Source organism: Strongylocentrotus purpuratus, unplaced genomic scaffold (assembly GCF_000002235.5).
Source record: "Strongylocentrotus purpuratus isolate Spur 01 unplaced genomic scaffold, Spur_5.0 spur5_scaffold_3, whole genome shotgun sequence".
In the NCBI taxonomy this organism is placed as follows: domain Eukaryota; kingdom Metazoa; phylum Echinodermata; class Echinoidea; order Camarodonta; family Strongylocentrotidae; genus Strongylocentrotus; species Strongylocentrotus purpuratus.
Genome location: NW_022145609.1, coordinates 9,756,874 through 9,777,568, shown reverse-complemented (window position 1 = coordinate 9,777,568; position 20,695 = coordinate 9,756,874). Strand labels below are relative to the sequence as shown.

The 20,695-nt window shown below is 36.2% G+C and overlaps 2 protein-coding genes across 2 annotated transcripts; one reads left to right on the top strand and one right to left on the bottom strand.

Annotated features, from left to right (window-relative positions):
* Positions 1 to 1,877: 1,877 nt before the first annotated feature.
* On the bottom strand, positions 1,878 to 14,490 carry LOC115928716 (adenine DNA glycosylase-like). The gene is made up of 13 exons (XM_030996546.1): positions 13,957 to 14,490; positions 13,663 to 13,775; positions 13,148 to 13,258; positions 12,761 to 12,802; positions 11,801 to 11,986; positions 10,962 to 11,059; positions 10,195 to 10,433; positions 9,624 to 9,727; positions 8,629 to 8,701; positions 6,775 to 6,923; positions 4,785 to 5,036; positions 4,333 to 4,436; positions 1,878 to 2,119 (listed from the first exon to the last, which is right to left on the bottom strand). Exons 1-13 carry the CDS (start codon positions 13,994 to 13,996, stop codon positions 2,110 to 2,112), a joined length of 1,521 nt encoding a protein of 506 aa, XP_030852406.1. The 5' UTR covers positions 13,997 to 14,490; the 3' UTR covers positions 1,878 to 2,109.
* Positions 14,465 to 18,556, top strand: LOC586519 (target of EGR1 protein 1). The gene is made up of 5 exons (XM_786297.5): positions 14,465 to 14,672; positions 15,245 to 15,545; positions 16,011 to 16,270; positions 16,913 to 17,096; positions 17,619 to 18,556. Exons 1-5 carry the CDS (start codon positions 14,524 to 14,526, stop codon positions 18,369 to 18,371), a joined length of 1,647 nt encoding a protein of 548 aa, XP_791390.3. The 5' UTR covers positions 14,465 to 14,523; the 3' UTR covers positions 18,372 to 18,556.
* Positions 18,557 to 20,695: the final 2,139 nt, after the last annotated feature.

Here is a 20,695-nt window from a genome sequence, read left to right as displayed (position 1 = left end):
GCCGAGCCCGTTATGTCCCAGTCCCCCCCCCCCCTCAACACACACACACGACTTTCAACTTTCTGCGTCTTTTATACTCTATGTAATCATATGAAGTATAATACTAGTAGAGTGTTTGAGACAGACATTCGCTTTCAAATTGTACTTTCCATTTAATTGAGAGAGAGAGAGAGAGAGAGAGGGGAAAAAGAGAGAGGGATGTGTGTACGTGTGTGTGTGTAGAGAGAAAGAGAGAGAGAGAGAGAGATAGAGGGAGCGAGAGAAATACGAAAAGAGAGAGAATTGAGAGAAAGGAGATAGAGGTGAGATGTAGTACATGAAAGTATCATAAACTTTGATTGCACAATGGATCACGTCAATCATGGCAATATACCATTTTCATTATATAACCAAATCTAATGCATATGACTTTGTGAAGTGCCTTGCCACAAATTATTTAATTAATCTGATACAAATACATGTAATTGAATTTCAATAGTCAGAATGCAAACGGCATACATAAGTTTTTGCCAGATATGGTTTACCCTCTAGTAGCCTCTACCTCAACAACATGTATTAAATTTGGTTACTGTTACGAAAATGGTCTATTGACAAAGCCTTGTCAGACAAAGCACGATCTACATTTCTTTAATAGCTTACACAGCTCCACGGGGGCCTACACTTTGACTCAATGTATCTACAATCTAAAGAACAAGGGAAAGGAGTACACAATCAAATAATGTTTAATTTGTTTCATCGTGATTGTTGCATATTTATTTTCATTTAAAAAAATGGTTAAGAAAAATACATGTATATAGAAATGTGCAGATAACCTGAGTGACAATATTTTCTACAAATGTTGAAATAAAAAATACAAATACATTTGTACTTTGGTACACAAATGCAAATACATTTGAAATACACGGTATTAACTTGTTGAATGCTGAATTCTTGCATTCCCATTGACTTTACACAGGGACTACCCTGTTCCTGTAGGCAAAGGGTTAAGTTGACATTTCTACCTTTCCTGAGTGAAAGTGATGAGGAATTTTGGACAGGTCAAATAGATCCTTGTTATCATATCAATGTCTGTATGACTGAATGACTGAAATCTGTAATATTGGGAAGATGCCAATCGGTGAAGATTTTCTTAATCAAGAATAAAGTTCATGATTGGATTTCAATGATCAGTACCTAAAAAATATTGTCCAAGCATGTGCCCCCAAAACATTCTCACACTTCAAATGTTAATTACATTATCACAATTCATTTCTGAATAAAATGAAAGAAATTATTTTCAACCATGTTCTCACATAATCTCCCCCCCCCCCCCCCCCCCCCCAATACAGCAAATCTCTATTCACTTGTTAATAATTTATTCATGAATGAAAAGATGTTGATTTCATAGCACATACATGATACAACAGTCCAAAATTCTTACAATTCATAACACAAATGCTACAAGTCTTAGTAATAACAGGAAAATACAGGCTATTCTTTAATCTCTAAGTATAATGGCTGAATTACATTCACACACAACTTTTGCACGTAATATTTGAGTTACAACTTTTTCAACTACATGTATGTACATCTGTCTGTGTGCTTCCTACAAGTCCTGATGAAGAACAGGGACATTGTACTCATCACCATCACCATCATCATCGTCTTCATCGTCATCACCACCATCATCATAATCATCATCATCGCCAATTCATCATCATCATCATCACCATCATCATCATCATCATCGTCGTCATCATCATCATCGTCGTCATCACCACCACCACCATCATCATCACCATCACTATCATCATCATCATCATCACCATCATCATCATCATCATCACCACCACCACCACCATCATCATCACCACCACCAGCACCATCATCATCATCATCATCATCATCATCATCAACATCTCCATCATCATCATCATCATCATCATCATCATCACCATCATCACCACCACCATCATCATAAATTGTTCAGCATCTGCTTTTCCCACACTTTTTTTGAGTTGGACATTTCATTTTGTTTTTGGCCCTTCTTCAAGTCTTCCGGTCTTTAGCATCCATCTGGATGGTGCCAGATGCTCTTATATCTTCTTCCAGTGTCTTCTTGCTTAAACTTTATTTACATCTATACAAAAATAAATATAAAAAAAACAAAAAAAATCATTCTTTTAACATGAATTCAAAAAAGTTTCAACAAGCACCACTAGGCCGAACAAAAAAAAAAGATGTTGTGTTGCCCTTTAGGTGCTAAAACATGGGTCGGTCGGTCGGAAATCTTTTTTTTTTTCTAACTTTTTTTTCTTCTTTTTTCCCCCTCTTTGGGCTAATATTTTTCAGTTTTGAATGCTTTACCGGTAATACAATTTTTTTCTAAAAAAAACGGTCAAAAAACAAAACCTTTTTTTAAAAGCCAACTGTGGATTTCAAGTTTTTTGGGTCGGTCGCAAAGGACAATACAACATCTTTTTTGTTAGGCCTTAGGGTAAAACATATACATCATGGAATCATGATTCATACTTAATAACCTTGTACTTAAATAAAACTAGGCCCGCATGAGGAAATTAAATTACATTCATTATTACATTAAAAATAATTGTATCCTCAGTCTGTTTGGCAGAGACAAATGAATAATATACACGATAGGAAAAATACTGTGTAGGCAATAACACTTTTAAGTATCACATTTTCTTTACAATTAATAACAACAATAAAAATTTGAGTTAAAAGAAACTGTCATATATCCATCCAAGGAGATACATATAAGGTGCCATCGAACTACTACTCCCTATAACAATGAGTTAGTAGTAAGTAGTCTAATAATTTGCAGTGTGATGCCCAGGTAAACGAATCATGGTTTTTAAAAATACAACAGAAATACAACAAATACAACAAAAATACAACAAAATACAACAAGTACAACAAAAATGCAACAAAACTACAATTAATAAAACAACAATACAATAAATACAACAACAAAAGTACAACAAAATACAACGAAATACAACAAAATACAAAAAATATAACAACAAAACAACATATAACTTGGTTAACAATTTTATCCACTTGAAGCCCCTCTAAAATGTTGGGAGCCCCAGATTCGTAAAACATTTGATGGCAAAATTTCACTTAAATTGTATCATAGTGTGGAAGAGGATCATGTCACTTCTGCAAAGATTTCCCCTGAAAAAAAGTGTTTGAAGACAAATATTGATGAAAGAATACATAATTTGGGTTCTGATGTACGCAGAAAACTTAAATTTTGTATTCTGTCATCAATTTTTGACTTCAAACACACTAGTTTTGAAAATCCTTGCAGAAATGTGTCTTAAATGACATCTTTTTTCACATTATGATACAATTTAAGTGAAATATTGCCATCAAACTTTTGGGGCTCCCGGCCATCCGGACACTTTAGAGTGGCTTAACTCACACACGAATGTAAATGTTACACAATGTACATATAAAATTGATTAAAATGGTTGGAAATTGATTGTCTTCCTAGTGCAGCTATAACATTACCTATCTGTTAAAATTTTATTTACATCAATTGAAGTGATACTGAACTGGTGAACTTTCTGCCCTAGCATACTATTTATTGCACAGCGCCATCTCATGGTCAACTTGCCAACTATCCAGTTTCATTTCAGAACTAGTGAGTTGTACCGTTCAATGTATTCAAACTGTAATCTATGACATGACCCGGTTGATATATTCCCGGGTCAATGTACCAAAACAAAGCCGATTGCCAATCAGATCATTCCTTCAATATTAGGTTGATGAATATTAAATTATCAATAGGTCAGCCAGGCTGTTCTTGTACGTAGCTATTTGATGTCCGAAAACTTTTTTTTTGGAATATTTATTGTACTAAAATCTAGATGGACAACAATTCATGTGGACAGCAATTTTTTCGAGTTAAAAATTAATTTAGGAGCTAAATGAGCAAGCTATCTAATTAGGTCAAACTGAATATTTCATTTTTTGCTATTTTTCACAATAACATAGAGTGTAATATTGCAGCCAAAGTGGATATATGAAGACGTAAAGAGTGAGAAAAAATTGTAGCCCCTGATTCCTCTTGGTCCAGCCGAACTAACCCATTCCTTCCACTGACTACCCCGTACCAGGTACTTCAGTCTCTTTATCGAGGAGGCCGGAGCCAGATGTAGTCTCAGCGGAACACCGTCAATATCAGAGACTGAAGCTTTCGGTCTAGCCTTCCCCTGCCCCCCCCCCCCCCCCCACCCATGCCTCTGACTAATAGGGTTGACCTTGAGAAGATTTTTTGGACTGCCATAAGGGAAAAGTCAAGAGTCTTCTTTTTCTTTCTTAAAATACCTTGATGTCTTTTCTTCTTTCTTTGTAAAATAAGTGTCTAGTTTCCTTTGCTTGGGGGCATTCCCATCTTCAATTTCCGATTTCTTAGATTTCTTTCCAGACTTCTGTTGATAAAAAAAGACAAAGAAGAAAGAAATCGTACAAAGTATAGAGGATTAGAAAATAGAATAAAACTGATAAATTTTGGTCTTTGAAATAATGATAACCATTTTATATAATGGCTGTGATAATTAAATATATTTCACAATATTTGCTTGGCTTGGTAATCTTGCTAGACTATGACATGGATGGTATAAAGCCAAATCTAATACCTTCATATGACAGAATTTCAGAATTTTATGGTTTATAAATCAGTATTTTTAAGGAAAAATTTGTTTTTTATATAAATGAATGGAACAAATGTCAACTTGAACTTTAACAATTAGATTTGTACCTTCAAGATATATCGTTACCTTTTTAATTGTCTTGCCATTATACGCATCAAAAGCTTTCCTCATACCAGCAGACACTGCCTGACCCTCGAAAGCACTTCGTGAAACCCACTGATGATGGGGAACGTCTTCTGATTTTTGAGACTTCTCAGATACATCCTCCTCCTCCTCCTTCTCCTTCTCCTCCTCCTCCTCTTCCTCCTCGTCCTCTTCCTCCACCTTCATCGTTTCTAGCTCATAGGTTTGGTGGATGTGGGAGAACATGTGAACAAACTAAGAATGGGAGAGAGGAAAGGGAAATGGTTATCTCCACTCCAGCAAAGCTAATGCGTATTGACCTCTAGCACTGGATAGTCAATACACTCATTATACACAAATGCACACAATCATGCCGATGTGGCTGATCGGCAAGTATGACAGTAGACTTACAATTTGAACTTTTGAATTATTCTTTCTAACATCGGTAAGTTGAAAAATTGTATTTTACTGCTATTTAGGTGTCATCAATTGTCACTGAAGTACTGATTTTGAGTGAAATCAGTTGAGTTGTGTACAGTGGTGTTTGAAATATTGAGAATCAATAGCACAGCTTTTAATACACAGCCAGGATAGTAATACAGCCAGGATAGTAATGCAGCTATGTGTGGTTATCTCCAGCGGTGTAACCTGGGCCTGGGTGTTATCATCAATGGTGTACTTTGTCTTTTCGACATTTCTCTTACGAGGGGCAATTCTGAGAACTTTGGTTTTCTTAGCATTAAGTTGCATTTTGTTAATGCTGCACCAGTTTATGACATGAGTAATGTCTGCTTGGAGCATTTGCATATCAGTCTCATTTCTAATTATGCGGTACAGAAGCGTGTCGTCAGCAAAAAGCACACATTTCGATTGGACTACATGGGTGATATCATTAACAAACAAATTGAATAGCCGTGGTCCTAATACACTTCCCTGAGGTATTCCCGAGGTCACTATTGACCAATCAGACCGTGATCCTCGGAACTGGACAGTTTGTTCCCTCCCACAAACAAAAGAACTAACCCATTCCCAAACATTACTTTGAATGTTATATTTCTTAGCTAATTTATTGAGGAGAAGATCATGGGGCATGCGATCAAAGGCTATGTGTGGTTATCTCCAGCGGTGTAACCTGGGCCCCGTTTCATAGAACTTGTTATCGATAACAAACGTTAAATTTCTATGACAAATTTGCTCTTAGACAATCAAATTCCACGATTTCAGTAGCTTATAACAGTTGTTTTAACTTGTTACAGCCACTGATGGGACAATTTGGGGATGAAATGCTGAAGATCATAAAGTGAGGGTGTGTGTCTTATCATCTTTTAACAGGATGGCTGCTTAAATTACATCATGAAAGCTGTATTTTAAGAATGGTTATACCAAATCCTTTTGAACAAGGTGTTCAAACACATGTTTGATGTTATTTTTAGAATGGACATAGCTATGGTTACTTAAATACTATCCCTGTATCCAAAGCTAGTTGCAATTTTATTTTAAGCATAATTTTGACATAGTCAAAGAATAAGAATGCCATTTTAAGTTGAAATAGGGAATTATAAATAGGGATATGGTATGTTTCAACAATGATGTCTATTTTAAGAATATTTATAGACGAATTAAGACCAAAAAAAGGTGAGAAAAATAATGGAGTGTGGATCCAAACCAAAAGTGAATGGAAAATCAATCCTAAAATGTTTATTACACAAGGGGTGTTTCACAAAGATCTTAAGTAAAACTTAACTCTAAGTTGGACTTAAACATTATGGAGAGCCATTTGTAGCCTTAAAATAAAATAAAGTCAAAAGCAAAACTTTTAAGTATTTTAGCCTTTTCATAAATTCCACATCAAGAACATGAAATCTCCTTGATAATAGAAAATATAAATGATTTGAATCAACATTTTATGCCTTTTACAAAATAGTTTCAAAGTCCAACTTGGCGTTAAGATCGACTTAGGATCTTTGCGAACACCCCTCTGATCATGGCATACCTGAATAATGTGTTTCCTGTCCTTGACAGTCTTCAAGGTCATATTCAAGGTGTCCTTAAGGTAGGAATCAATCTTGTTTCTGCTCTTCTGCCGAGAGGTTTCTTCTGCAATCTCAATACTTGGAAACTCCCACATTCCAGCCAGGAGACCTGCACAGAACCCATCATTTTTTGTTAAGAAATAATGGTTAGTAATTGATAATTGTTTACAATAGAAAAAGAAAACAAAATGCAATCAATTAGAGCTAGAGCAATGTTCTGAAAACTATTGTGGCGGCCGCCCCCGCCTCCGTCTCCAACCTCGACCTCTACGTCGGGATTATTCTCATTCCCAGCTGGGGAAACTGATTCTTTATATCTGTCAGGATATTCGTCAGCCGACATTATTTATAATGTCCAAGCGGTTAGAGTAATTAGATCTTATCTTTTATTTGAGGAAAGACGGGGGAAGCTACAATACTTATTTACGTTCGTTTCGTCGAAATATACGACTATGAGGGAGCACCAGTCAAGAAGAAAGACAAAGTGTTTATAGACTCATAATTTCAGTTTCAAGACAAAAGAAAATGGTCAGCTTTTATTAATGCATGTACTTCAAATATTTACATCTTTATATCACCACTGTCACAAATACCTTGTGCTTATAGTTATACTTAATAAATTTATACGATTGTCGTTATTATATTCGAATAGGGCCTACATGTAATAAAGTGAAGGACAATGATTCATTGGGATTTTATGGGACTTGGGAGTTTTCCGTCTTAGTTTAATTCCATAGCATCATAGGGGGAGAGGTGGACTTAGAATATTCCTGCATCTTAATAATAGTGGTTCATTAATTCCAGCATCTTAATTCCAGCGTAGACTTCCTTGTGTACCTTTATATTCCAGGGAGGGAGAGAGATCTTATGTGTGGTACCAGTTCCGACGAGCGCCCAATTCCAAGACAAGTCCTTAGGTGGGGGGGGGGGGGATTTCCAGGGAGAGACTAAATAGTTCTGATTCCGACGAGCGTCCAATTCCAACTCTCCGCGTTTTAGAAATGTTACGGGTTATAAAGGCATAATGCGGACGTGGGGGAAATCGATGCGCTAAGCGATCTTGGAAAGTACGCGCGCAGCGAAAATGGACTTAACATAAAGACTGTGCTAGTTCAGAGCAAAATATCTAAGTAAGTCTCTTATTTTACCATTATTTAAATACAACACTCTGAATGACATATCATTTGCAGTAAATATTAACAAGTCACATTGTCTAAACAACTTTCCTTCCAAATTCATGTAATATATTGATAAACAATTACAGTTTAACATCTTAAAGCATCTCAATAATGGATTCAAATGTCAAGCGCTCGTATGCAAATTATTAACGTAAACATTGTGCGTCGGTGTATGATGACGCGCTTGAAAACAACAATCATTTAAGTTAGGCCTCTTTGTTACGTCACGACCGCGGAGTGGATCGTTACACTATGTTATATTTTAGGATAAGGAAAAATCATGTTAATGATTACAATCTGAAGTTGGACTGATCTAACACTTCTCTTATTGGTGTTTGCACATCTGTCTCCATTAACTAAAGGTGCACACAACAAGTTTTGCACAGACGATAACTTATGACTTGTCAAGTCCTACGATGGAATACCAGATGTATTTCACCACCATGCTGCTTGGTTCTAAGTATTACAGTTAACTGAATAGTTGCATGATAGTCAGACAGGGTCAGCACCTAGTGTGATCTGGATTCACAAAAATATTGATAGATAAAGTACTAGTACATAGAAAGAGAAAATATTAATGTTTATGGAGATGGATAGAAAACAGGAAAATGGAGTGAGGTGAAAAAGAAAAAGTACCTGTGTCTGGTCGTTGTACTATGAGATATTCCTCTTCATCGTTAGTCTCTCTCTCCACAATGCATACAGCAATCTGTAACAATCAAATAAATGCAAAATGAAATTACAAGGATTTTAGTCCACTTTTTAGTTTCAGCATTGTTAACCAATCACATAGAGGAGAATTAATTGAAACAAATGAAGAGCGCTTATACATCACAGCAAAGATCAAGTTTTGAGAGAAAAAAACAGAGTAATTTGAGGTGTCGTGGTTAAGTTGATATGTCACCGGACTGTGGATCACAAGGTCCACGGTTCGAGTCCCACCACGGCACTATATAGAGTCCTTTGGCAAGACATTAATCAACATTTGCCACTCTCCACCCAGGTGTTAAATGGGTACCTGGCAGGGTGCTTGCATTTGCATGTGTGTGCTTGTAAAATGGCGCGTGGCCGGAATACTCCTAAGGGAGTGAGCGTACGCACTATCATTAGCAATTGAATGCAATGACCGGGGTAGTTATAATTACAATGTATTAAAAGCGCTTAGAAACATTGTATTAAGCGCTATACAAATGTGACTATTATTATTATTATCGAGAGAGCAAGAGACACACACACACATATAGAAAAGTAAGCATAATAATAAACGTTTAAGTAATCTGACACACATGTCATTTCATACAGTCCTCAAACTTTGGGGCAAATTAAATTTTCAACATACACTGTTAATATTACTTGGAACTATCTGTGCAACTGCTGTATGCAGAGACGCCAAGTTCAAAGAACGGCAATGCGTGACATTTTCATGATTCGGCACGCGAGCGCGCGTGCGAGGGTATAACACATGTATAAGGTATAGTGTTTTTTCAAAATCTAGCATGCGCGTCGTGCGTAAGAGCATTTTCAGACCCTCGAAATGCGTGATACTTGGTAGCTCTGTATATGTGTTAAGGATAAACTTCATTGCCTAGATAAAATATGAAGCAAATGCATATAACTGACAACAAACTTACAACTTGCTGTTTCAATGGCTTTTTCTTTGGTTTCCTAGGGTAATTCATCACACCTAAATTAGCATCCAGTGGTCCATCCATGCATAGTGAACAACCATCAGCAGCTATGTATACAATAATGTGGGGGAAAAAAAAAGAAAACTAGAAATAATACATCATGTACATTCATAAAAATGCATATATTCCAAAAATGAACAACCATCAGCAGCTATATACACAATTATCTGAAGGGAAAAAGAAGAAGAAAACTAAAAATAATACACCATGTACATTCAAACAGATAAATGTATTTTCCAGAAATGATATTATACCAGTTATATAGGTTGTGTAGGCCACAACACCACTACCAATGCAATTTTGAAACAACGTACATCATTGACCAAATTCACTTGAAACCCATCCAAAAATTAAATTTGCAGATTATAAAATTAAACTTGTTTAATACAGTAGATTTCATTCGGTAATTTTGCAATTTAAATCTAGTTTCTGAAATAGAGGGCTGTTCAGCAAGCACTGTAATATAAAAATAAAATGATAAAAAGAAGAGGATACAGATCTCTCATTTCCTTACCACATTCAATATCTACGACACCCTTCTCTTCTGGTAAGGACTGACCATTGCTCTTGGTCAGTTTGGTGGCCAAGTCTCTGGTCAGCTGGTCCATCTGCTGTATAGCCCTGCAGTGGGATTGGACGGGACAGGAGGGACACTGGGGGCTCTTAGGGTGGCAGACTGTTGCTCCTAGCTCCATCATGGACTGGTTGAAGTCTCCGGGTCGGTCTGGATCGACGATGGTATTGGCAAGGTCCCTGGGTGGAGGCGGGGAATTGGAATTAGAATCTAACAGTGACTATACGAAACATATCATAATATCAAAGATAATTTTATCACCTTAAGTAATGTGCCTGTTAATATCATCAGTATTATTTATTAACTTCAAACTATCGATAGTCACTAACATCAAGAGCTTACTAGATGTTTAAAGAGAGGGTATATTAAAGCTTGATGATAGCTCTATTTACCATCAATATGTGAAGGTCCTAGTCAAATCTAAAAATTGGCATTTCTTAAAGAGTACTACGGTAATCAAAAGGTAATTTAGATACAAGACGCAAACTGCAACATCTTTGATAAATGTCAAGTTAGTCAACAGGAGGGGCTGTCTCATTAAAACATTAGTTATCAATAACCATAGTACATAGAAAAACAAAAAACAACACAAGTGTATGTATTTTCAATATTTTGATAAACTGAAGGACTAGGTTTACAATATGCAGATCAATATTGAAATATGCATCCATATTACAGATTTATACAAATCACCATTACAGCATTACCATATTGCTGTCATGACATTCTGAGTGGTTGAATCAGCCCCAATCATCCTCAATCGAGAGAGAACTCGGATCACATTGCCATCAACAACGCCAGTAGCCTTGTGAGAAATCAGAAAGACAGATTGTCTGCTTATGTTAGAGTCACATCATTAATTATGAAATTTACTAGTGCTTCGACTTGCTATTCATTTTTCATTACTTTCATTGTGATGTGAATTGTAGTTTATGACACAAAGTGCCTACATGAATTTGACAAAAGCATGCTGTCTTAGCTCTGTGATAAAATATAAACATGTATTCCATTTTGTAGGAAAAGTAGAGAATAGTCATAGAATGAAATGTATTTTTCCAAACTATTAATTGCAACATCTCCAATCCAATCCAAACGATATTTGATATAGCGCCATTTCCTTGCAGTTACAAAGCACTGCACACCTCTCCAAAATTTTTGGGCCGCTTAAAAACAAAAGTTAGACACTTCTCAGAGATCAGTCAAGTAAATTATGTTGGCTGGTAATAAGTAATTTCTAGCATTGTGTCAATATAACAAACAACAACTTGATACATAGATCTGATGCAGTCCACTGGCTCATAAACATTAGATCTACATTTTAACAGGGAACAAATGGCAGTTTTAATGTTCACATCTTTAGATAAGGCACATTTTGACTTTGTATGTTTCAAGATTCAAGATTCAAGCTTTATTTATTTTCTTTCCACTTGCATAAAAAAAACATTTCATTCAGGAACAGTAGCAAAAAGTTCATCGTCCACTAGCATAAATACATTAACAATTTATAAAGACTTTAACAAATGTGGAAAAGAGTCTGTTCACAAACCTCGCTGAAGGATATTGAAGCTATCGCACCTGCAGTGTAACGGCCGACACCTGGTAGCTCCTTCCGCAGTTGTTCTGCTGTTCCTGGAATCTGACCGTCTAGTTCATTCTGAACCTTACAGGCTCCCTCAAAGAGACGCTGCCCTCTAGAGTAATACCCAAGACCTGCCCAGACCTCTCGTACTTCCTATCAATCAAAATACATGTCCAAAGTCCAAACACATATTATATCCAAGTTTATTATCATCAATTTCATAATATACTGCTTTATTTATAGACACACATACCCTAAGTAATTCTGATGCTGTATACACTCATTATGAAATATTGTACTCATGAGATTACTTAAATTTACTTTATGATTTGTATTAATTTGATTGTAGCACATGGTTATTCATATAGTTAAGTATGAGACTTGACAGTTTCTTTGACTTTTTGTACATTATTTCTACCATTGTTATATGTATCTGTTTGTATTTTTATTTTTATTTGAAATCCAACCTGAAGTTTTGGTTGCAATAAAGAAATAATAATAACAAATAAAAAAGTTGTTTGCAGTAAGTCAGTACACAACAAAAACAAAACACCCAGTTGAATATTCTATCAAACTAGAAATGTATACAACTCTCCACCCCAGTGGTATTATCTGCGTTCATACAGCAAGCACTAAAGCACTTAATACTGTTAACATGACACTGCATGCCAAAGGCCCCAGTCAATCTTACATTATTCTTTTGTCTTTTATTTGTCCAGACTTATCAATCATCTTTTGTGCTGGATAGTGACAATTATTGCAAATATTATCAGGTTATCATCTAAACATAGACTACATAAAATATCACTATTAGTGACAACAATAATACCATTTCAACACAAATATACTCGCAAAAAATTTGGTTTGAGTCCCGGCTATGCCCTTTCTTTACCCATGTTAAACTGTTTGTAATAAAACTGGTCTCACCTCTAGAGATGCTTTTGAAAGAGATTCAAGAGTTGGCCATTTCTGAAGAAAAAAAAGTGAATTCAATAGAAATGGCATCATTTGGAATATCATGTATCTTGATCATAGGATGCATTGCTATTTATATATGTATTTTCTATGATATTTCACTCTTTTCATTCCATTCCTTGAACAGACAATTATTTTAAGAAGACCACAGATTCATCCATATATCATCTATGAATTAAGAAAGTATATATGTTCAATCTTCATCGACAAACAGTCTAGATCTGTAGGCCTACATAGACCAATACACTATCACAATTTACAAGTATCATTTAATTCAATGTCTTTCATAATTATTTCAGGAGGTGGGAGGGGGGAGGGGGGAGAGAAAAATGTACTTACTTTCATCCATTTGTTGTAATAATCTATAACCGTGGCAACCTGTGTTTGTTGACACATAATCTCTGAAACCCAGACAGCGTAGGCTTTATGATTTGTATCTTCTCCTTTTATCTGAAATGAAAGAAAACAAAAATAATAAAATAATTAATGTAATGTGAAATATAGAATGATTTGACAAACATGTCTATCAGTTTGCAGTTTAGGATGTGAAATAACTACATTTAGATCGACTACAGCCAGTTCTACTGGTAATCAAAATTATAATCATTCCTCCTCCTCCTCCTCCTCCTTTTTCTTCTTTTCTTTTTCCTCCTTCCTCCTTACTCTTCCTGTTCTTCTTCTCCTCCTCCTCCTTCTTCTTGTTCTTCTTTTTCTTGATATTTTCTTCTTCAGCTCCTTCTGCTTGAGATCTTCTTCTTCTCCTCCTCCTTCTCAAAAAGTACAATCCACGATGGATTGATCTGTCCTACTATTTGGCATTTCAGGTGTGGCGTATAAATTTATTAATAACTTACATTTCTCCATGGTAGATCCCTCTTGTTAACATCATACCACTGTAATAACTTCCTCCGCAATGACTCAATTTCAGTCTGTGAGAAGCTGTGTATAGCACCCCGTATTTGTGTATCTGAATGGAAAAATGATGAAAGAGAAAAAAAATATTTAATTTTCCAGTATATACTGAGCTGAGCTGAGCTGAGCTGAGCTGAGCGATTTAGAATTTAATACTGTCGAGTACTAAAATTTAAATAGCTCAGCTCAGTGTATATAATATTCAGCATCATGCAATGCAAATCTAGAAAACCTACCAATTATATTATTGTTGTTTTTCGATGCCTTCTTCATCATGGAAAGAAGTCGGGGATGTAACCTGAAGGTTGCTATTGTTGATGGGTGATGAATCCTCAGGTATTTCCAAATTCTGTCTCCTGGTCTCACACCAGTCCAAGCAACATAATACTCGATTAAGGTCTCCTCAAAAAGTCAGTGCATGTGCATGCACCTGTCCAACGTGTAACTCCTGCGAGATATTTTTCGTTATGAAACAACATTCGAGTCGACGCGCGCTTTGTTGAAAGGGAAAATCCCGGCAGATTCCATTTTATCAAGAGGGTCCCATTGTTATGGCTATTGAGAATTTACAACAATTCTTTGTTTCTTCTCTCTATTCATTTGACTTTAAGCCTGTTTCATGTGTAATATAATTAATAATAACTACCTTATTGATATATGATACGTCGATTTTGATTTTGATTTATATTCTTTTTTGTATCTCAATTGACATGAAGAAGGTCTACCCTTGAATCTGGTTGCGTTTCTAAAAGTAACGTTGGCAAGTAAAGTTAACTGGGCATGCGATCCGAATTCACATCAAGATGTCATTAAATGTACCCATTATCGATGTTCATCGGGAGAATTTCAAAGATTTCTGGCCAGCCATCAATTTAGCGATCCAGACGGCATCATATATTGCTATTGACACAGAGCTCAGTGGTCTAGGAAATAGGCGAAAACTTATGGCAAAGTATGATTATTTATTTGCTTGATCCCACCTGTTTAAGTTCGTGTTCCTTTTCAGTTTAATGAATTCATTTATTAAATTAATAATAATAATAAAGACACGTTTATATTTCCGTAATACATTATTTTTGATGATGATTGATGGGGTTTGAGGTTGTAGAATATATTCATAATTCATTAATCAAATTGCAACCTGTATTAAATATGCGAAGATTGGTTTGCTTGGTTTCATGAACAACATAGTCTATATTTCATACTCGTAGACCTATTTCTTGTTTCTTTTTTTGTCAGTTGAGTTTTATAGCAATATTCGATGAGGGGCAAATCATTAAGAAATTATTACAATTACACAATGATTGTTATCTTTATCTCAAACCATTTCTGCAATTTTGTCAAGTAAGGAATTTCAATTAGATAGCTTCTTAAATTTGCATTAAAAGTAAATTCATTTAGAGGTCTAGTATTGCCTAATATTCTTGTCATGATGATTCTATCTTTTTTTGTTAATGTTATGTTTTTTATAAAAAATTGTGTAACTACTATTTGAATGTTTTGTTTGCTGTTTCCTTTCCACAGATCCATTGAGGATAGATACAAGTCCATTGCCGAGGTTGCCAAGACTAGGTCCATCCTTTCTCTAGGACTATCCTGTTTCAAGATCCAGGAGGAGGAGGACCACCACACCGGTCCAGCAGGGGAGACACCAGGGCCAGGCCCTACCAGTCAGAAGTTCCTGGCCCAGACCTTCAACATCCTGACCCTGTGTAACGAGGACTATATGGTAGAACCAGGAGCTCTGCAGTTCTTGGTGGGACATGGCTTTGACTTCAACAAGCAGTATTCCTGCGGTGTGCCATACTGCAGGGGACCAGACAGGGTAAGTCATCTCCATGGATTTGACTTATTTCTTGGGATGATCTTCTGCAGAAATTGTTGGAAGAGAGAGGAGTGAAAGATCTGGGAGTGGTGCTAATAGAGAAGGCTAGGAACCGAGGGTTGTGGAACAGCATGATCGCCAAAGTCAATCGATATGGCACTTAGAGAGAGAGAGAGACAGATCTTTTGTTGTATTATACTCTTTTCAGGTAGAGAGGTACGGGATAGGGATTAGAGGTGTGCCTTTTAAATGATAACCTTTACAATATTATCTTATCAATTAAAATTAAAAATAGTAGGTGATACGAGGGTGCTGTAAAAAGCTTACCCATTGATATGAGGCTTTTCATTACAAGTTTTCTTGCTGTACACTGTTGAGATGTAATGTAGTTTCCTTGAAATAAAAAAGTGATGATATCAAACCTTTTTTCTCTTTCTCTCGCTTTCTTTCATATATGATTACCAGAAAGAGGACAAATCATGGCCTACACTGCGACTTCTTTTTAACAACATATTGGCTTCAAAGAAGCCACTGACCCTCCACAATGGTCTCGTAGACCTTGTGTTCCTGTACCAGAATTTTTATACAGACCTTCCGCCCTCTAGTGCCCAGTTCATTGCAGATCTTTACGAGATGTACTCTGGCGGGATCATAGACACCAAGTATGTGGCAGAGTATGAAGCTAGGATGCCTTCGTCTTACCTGGAATATGTCTTTAGGAAAAGGTATGATCCCTTAGATATTAGTGAGCAATACACTTTGGTAAAACAATATAGTAGCACAATGCCAGGGTTTAACTTTCAGGAAAAGCATTGCTGTTTGGTACTAGGCATCAATACCAATCTATCCAATTTATAAACCATAAAGCATCTAATCGCAACTATGTATATAAGAGATAGGAGACTGCAAACTTGTGATTGATTTGGATCAATCGCAACTCTTTGTAAGACTTGGCCCAAACCTGCTTGCTATGGATCGATTGGATCAAGATCTAGGAATTTATAGTCTTGATATCGTAGGGCCTTTTTATTTGCTAGTGTGATAATATCGTTGTTATTTTCACATGATTTATAAACAATTTTATAGAATACATCACATTTTTGCTTCATATGCAATCCCTCCAATCGTGATCAATAGCTCCTCCCCTCCCTCCCCTTTTCAAAAAAAAAAAAAAAAAAAAGAATATTGATTTAATTGATAACTTGATAATCATCAAGCTGAGACTTAGGGAGGTAATGTTAAAGACTTTATAAACTAGTGATTGAAATTTAAGATGAAATCCTTGAGAGTGCTTTTTATATGCCCTGTCCAATTTTTTTTGACATTTGTACAGAGTAGATTAATTTCTTTGCATCTTCTTATTTCAGTCAAAGAGACAATGCCATAAGAAAGACTAAAGGGCTCCACCATGCATCAGTAGTCTTCTGCCAGTACTCTCCTGAGATGAATGCTGTAGAATACCAGAGCTACCTGCTCCCTCCTGACTTTGAAGAGAGGCAAAACGGAGGAACTCCTGGAAACAAGTCTACAGAGATTTGTGAAATTTATGCGGTATGTGGTTGATTGTCAGTATTAGTATCTGTTGTATCAAGGTTAAGTGCAAAGCAGATTTTGAGCACTGAGCAGGGCAGAAAATCCAGACCAAAATGGTCTAAGTTTTGTCATTTGATAAGGACATTATGGGCATTGAATAGAGGTTCACTGTTGTATGACATGTGGCTTCAGAATCGTTCAAACCTTTTCTGTCTCCTTCTTTTCATAAAAGTAATAAGTTTAAAAAAATTATGATCATTATGGAAATCTTGGCAAAGTTGCCAAAGGGTCTCCCATTGAATGCTGTATTACTTGAAAAGTGTAATCACTGTTATATCTTTTCTCAAATTTACTGAACAGTTTCTCAAAGTTTTCTCTCTTTTTTCAAGATCAGATCTGAGATTTGTAATTATGTCAAATTATATCTTTAAAATATCACCAAATGGGAAAACTTTCTCATTGTTTAAACCTGTACACTGTTCTATTAACAGTTCAGATTATACTTCATGTATCTTGTTTCATTCTTATATGATCAATCAGGCCCATGGATGCTGTGGCAAAGGAATCCACTGTCCAAAGTCGCATGACCCTAACGCAATCCTAGACGCTGAAGAGATCATCGTCGAGGACAAGCGTAAGCGTAAGAGGAGAAGGAGAAATCGCAAGAACAGAAACCAAGAAGTGGATGTCGTGGATGGAGAGACTGATAAAAAAAAGATGAAAGAGAGAGAGGGAGAGGGAGAAGAAAAGCAAAAAGAGGGGAACATGAACGGAGGTGGCGCTGCACCTGAAGGAAACGAAGCAGTTAGTGAAGAAAGTGTTCCAGTGGTGGATGGTGATAAACCTTCTGATTTTACCGAGGCAAATGATACTGAAGGTGCAACTGAGTCGGGTCCTCTACCAAACGGTGCCGATGGGCCTAAGAGGACAGAGCCAAAGGGTATTGTACCAAAGAAAAGCGGGAGTCATCGGGCCGGGTTTGATGCCTTCATGACTGGCTTTGCTACGGCAGCCTTCATCGCAAGATTCGGGTCAACAGATACACCAGAGGGCGCCATTCAACTGCAAAATTCAACAACTAGACAGAAGCAAGGTGGACAGCTTACCAGTCGGGTAGGACAGCTGGACCAGGCAGAGTCTTGCATGGAGCGACACGGCATCGGTCATTTGACCAATAAGCTTTACCTGAGCGGGAAGGACTATCCTTTAGCTGTGGCCAAGAGTTCCTTCACCAAGACTTCCACGCTGCATAAGGACAAGATGGATATGATTATTAAGTTGATGGCGAGTTGAGGATATAGATGGGTGACCAGACAGGAATTACCTACAAAGTAGAAGTGTCGTGGTCTACTCTAGTGGATATATACATCACCGGACTGTGGATCACATAGTTCGCAGTTTGAGTCCTGCCGCAGCACCAATGTCCTTTGGCAAGACATTAATCGACATTTGCCACTCTACACCCAGGTGAAGTAAATGGGTACCCAATAGGAAAGAATTCCTTGAATGCTTTAGCGCCTTATTATGGCAGCTCAGCTACAACCAGGGTAATGATATATATGATGCGCAGTAGAGTATATTCATATACAATGAAGTAGCTGTGCTATATAAATGGACCCATTATAGTATTACTACCTCTAGCCTGAATTTTTTTTTTATCCAAGCTATTAAAATATACGTTTGGGCCTAACCTGAAGGAGCTGGACCATGTAGTTATAAACACTGAATAATGAGTCTTACAGTATTCATGTGTTTTAACATGTTTTTTGTGTGTGAAAGGACAACCAGTTTGTTTTAGGTATTTTGGCTAGGGTCAATCAAAGATATGTTCACCAAAATCATATTTTACATCTTCACAATTTACCAGGTTAACTTCTATTGATTAAACCATTGGATATGATTTTTTTTTCAGTGTAACATGATTTCCTGTAGACTCTAGCCCAAGTTTTTTTTTACTTAATATTCAGGAGTTAAGCCTGAAGAAAATACTGTTGTGATGTCAGTTTGGGATAGCAAATAATAGTCTATTGTCTTAGATCATAATTTTGATCAATCAAACACATATTGTGACATATCTTGTGAGATCCTTCCAATTCGCTCCGTATTTAAAAAAGTTTAGAAAAATCTTTTTTCCCTAAAGTAAGGTTAAGTCATACATGCCCCCTACGTATAATTATTGCAAATATGTCTTCTGTACATTTATACAACCCCTGTATTAAAACAAATATATTCCATCATCAATAACTAAGAAAATGAAAGTTTACAAATTTTCTGTACAGAGCATTTTTGAGAGGGCCTCGCAAGGTTTGTCCCATTGTTGCCAATTTGTATTTCATAGAATACCATTACAAAAATTCATAACTCTCTTATTATTCAAATCGGATTTCACTCAAACTTTTACTGATCTGTTCTCTCATTTTTCTTCTTTTATTTAAAACAAATTTAATGTCAGGCTGGACTTCGCCTTAAATCATTTGGGGTAATATACTTTTTTTTTTGGGGGGGGGGGGGGGTCTGGTGCTGGTCTCCTTGGTAATATTTACATTGATGATATACAAATGTATTACATTCCACTTCTGAATGATGAGAATGTAGAGCTACAAACTTGACTGTGATTTATTTTCAAAGTTTAATGTTGAAGATAAGAAATTCCGATTTTATTTGAAGCAAAATATAGGAATAAACAAGTTTTTATTTCATTTTGTGCTAGTTCTGTATCTGTTGTACATGAAACTACAAAAAATAAATACGTCTTCTTATATTTTCCATACTGATGGTAAATATGAATTGGATTCAACTATATTTGACGAGCAGCATTTGTATTAAATTTATTCATATAAACTTATTCATTATATAAAGCTGTACATGTGTCATTTTTTTAATCATGACATGAAATTTGTTCCCTCTGAACATAGTCAAAGTCCAAATTGTACAAGTTAGGCGTAATTTGTTAGTAGTAGAAGAGAAATAAAGGGACAGAAGGGGAGGGACATATAGGTAGGTAGGTAGAGAGAGAGAGAGAGAGGGGGAATTAAAGAGAGAGAAAGAAAGAAAAAGGACAAGGGTTGGAAGGATGAAAGACGAGTCATGATTGTGGAGAAAAATTGTTCGAGATGAAACAAATGGATCTTATTTTATTAGAGAGAGAGAGGAAGAGAAGAAGAGGAAGAGAAGGGGGAGGGAGAGAGAATGGAATAAAGGGAGTGAGATCGAGGCAAGGGTAAGAAATGGGAGATAAGACGAGGAGAAAGTGACCACAGGTGTGGGGTGGGGTGTGAAAGGACGGAAGAGCGTGAAATAAGGGTTTATAAGAAAGATCTTGTAACTAGCTATCATTTTCTCATTCAACATCAACAAACATCTGCCCTCTTTACCTTTTCAGTCTTTACTTGTTCCCATTCATTTATTGAATTTACCAACTTTTACCAACCCTGAGCAGCTCATCAACACTCAAAATACCACTCGACTTTTAAAGGTAGCTGATTGAAATGTTGTGGCATGCAAAATGTTTACCATAATACTATAATTGTTAAAATTATTGTTTGATGGTATAGAAATGTAACCATGTCTTTAAAGAAGAGTGCTGGTAAAATACCTCTACAACAATGACCAGACTA

What these genes read in the sequence shown, in the direction of transcription:
- LOC115928716 (XM_030996546.1), bottom strand. Translation starts at nt 13,996, where the DNA reads ATGATGAAGAAGGCATCGAAAAACAACAATAATATAATTG. An exon ending in TGTCGTAGATATTGAATGTG is followed by an intron (nt 9,728 to 10,194) that starts GTAAGGAAATGA and finishes TTGTATACATAG; the next exon opens with CTGCTGATGGTTGTTCACTA. An exon ending in ACAGGAAACACATTATTCAG is followed by an intron (nt 5,037 to 6,774) that starts GTATGCCATGAT and finishes TCCCATTCTTAG; the next exon opens with TTTGTTCACATGTTCTCCCA.
- LOC586519 (XM_786297.5), top strand. Translation starts at nt 14,524, where the DNA reads ATGTCATTAAATGTACCCATTATCGATGTTCATCGGGAGAATTTCAAA. An exon ending in GAATATGTCTTTAGGAAAAG is followed by an intron (nt 16,271 to 16,912) that starts GTATGATCCCTT and finishes TTCTTATTTCAG; the next exon opens with TCAAAGAGACAATGCCATAA. An exon ending in AGATTTGTGAAATTTATGCG is followed by an intron (nt 17,097 to 17,618) that starts GTATGTGGTTGA and finishes ATGATCAATCAG; the next exon opens with GCCCATGGATGCTGTGGCAA.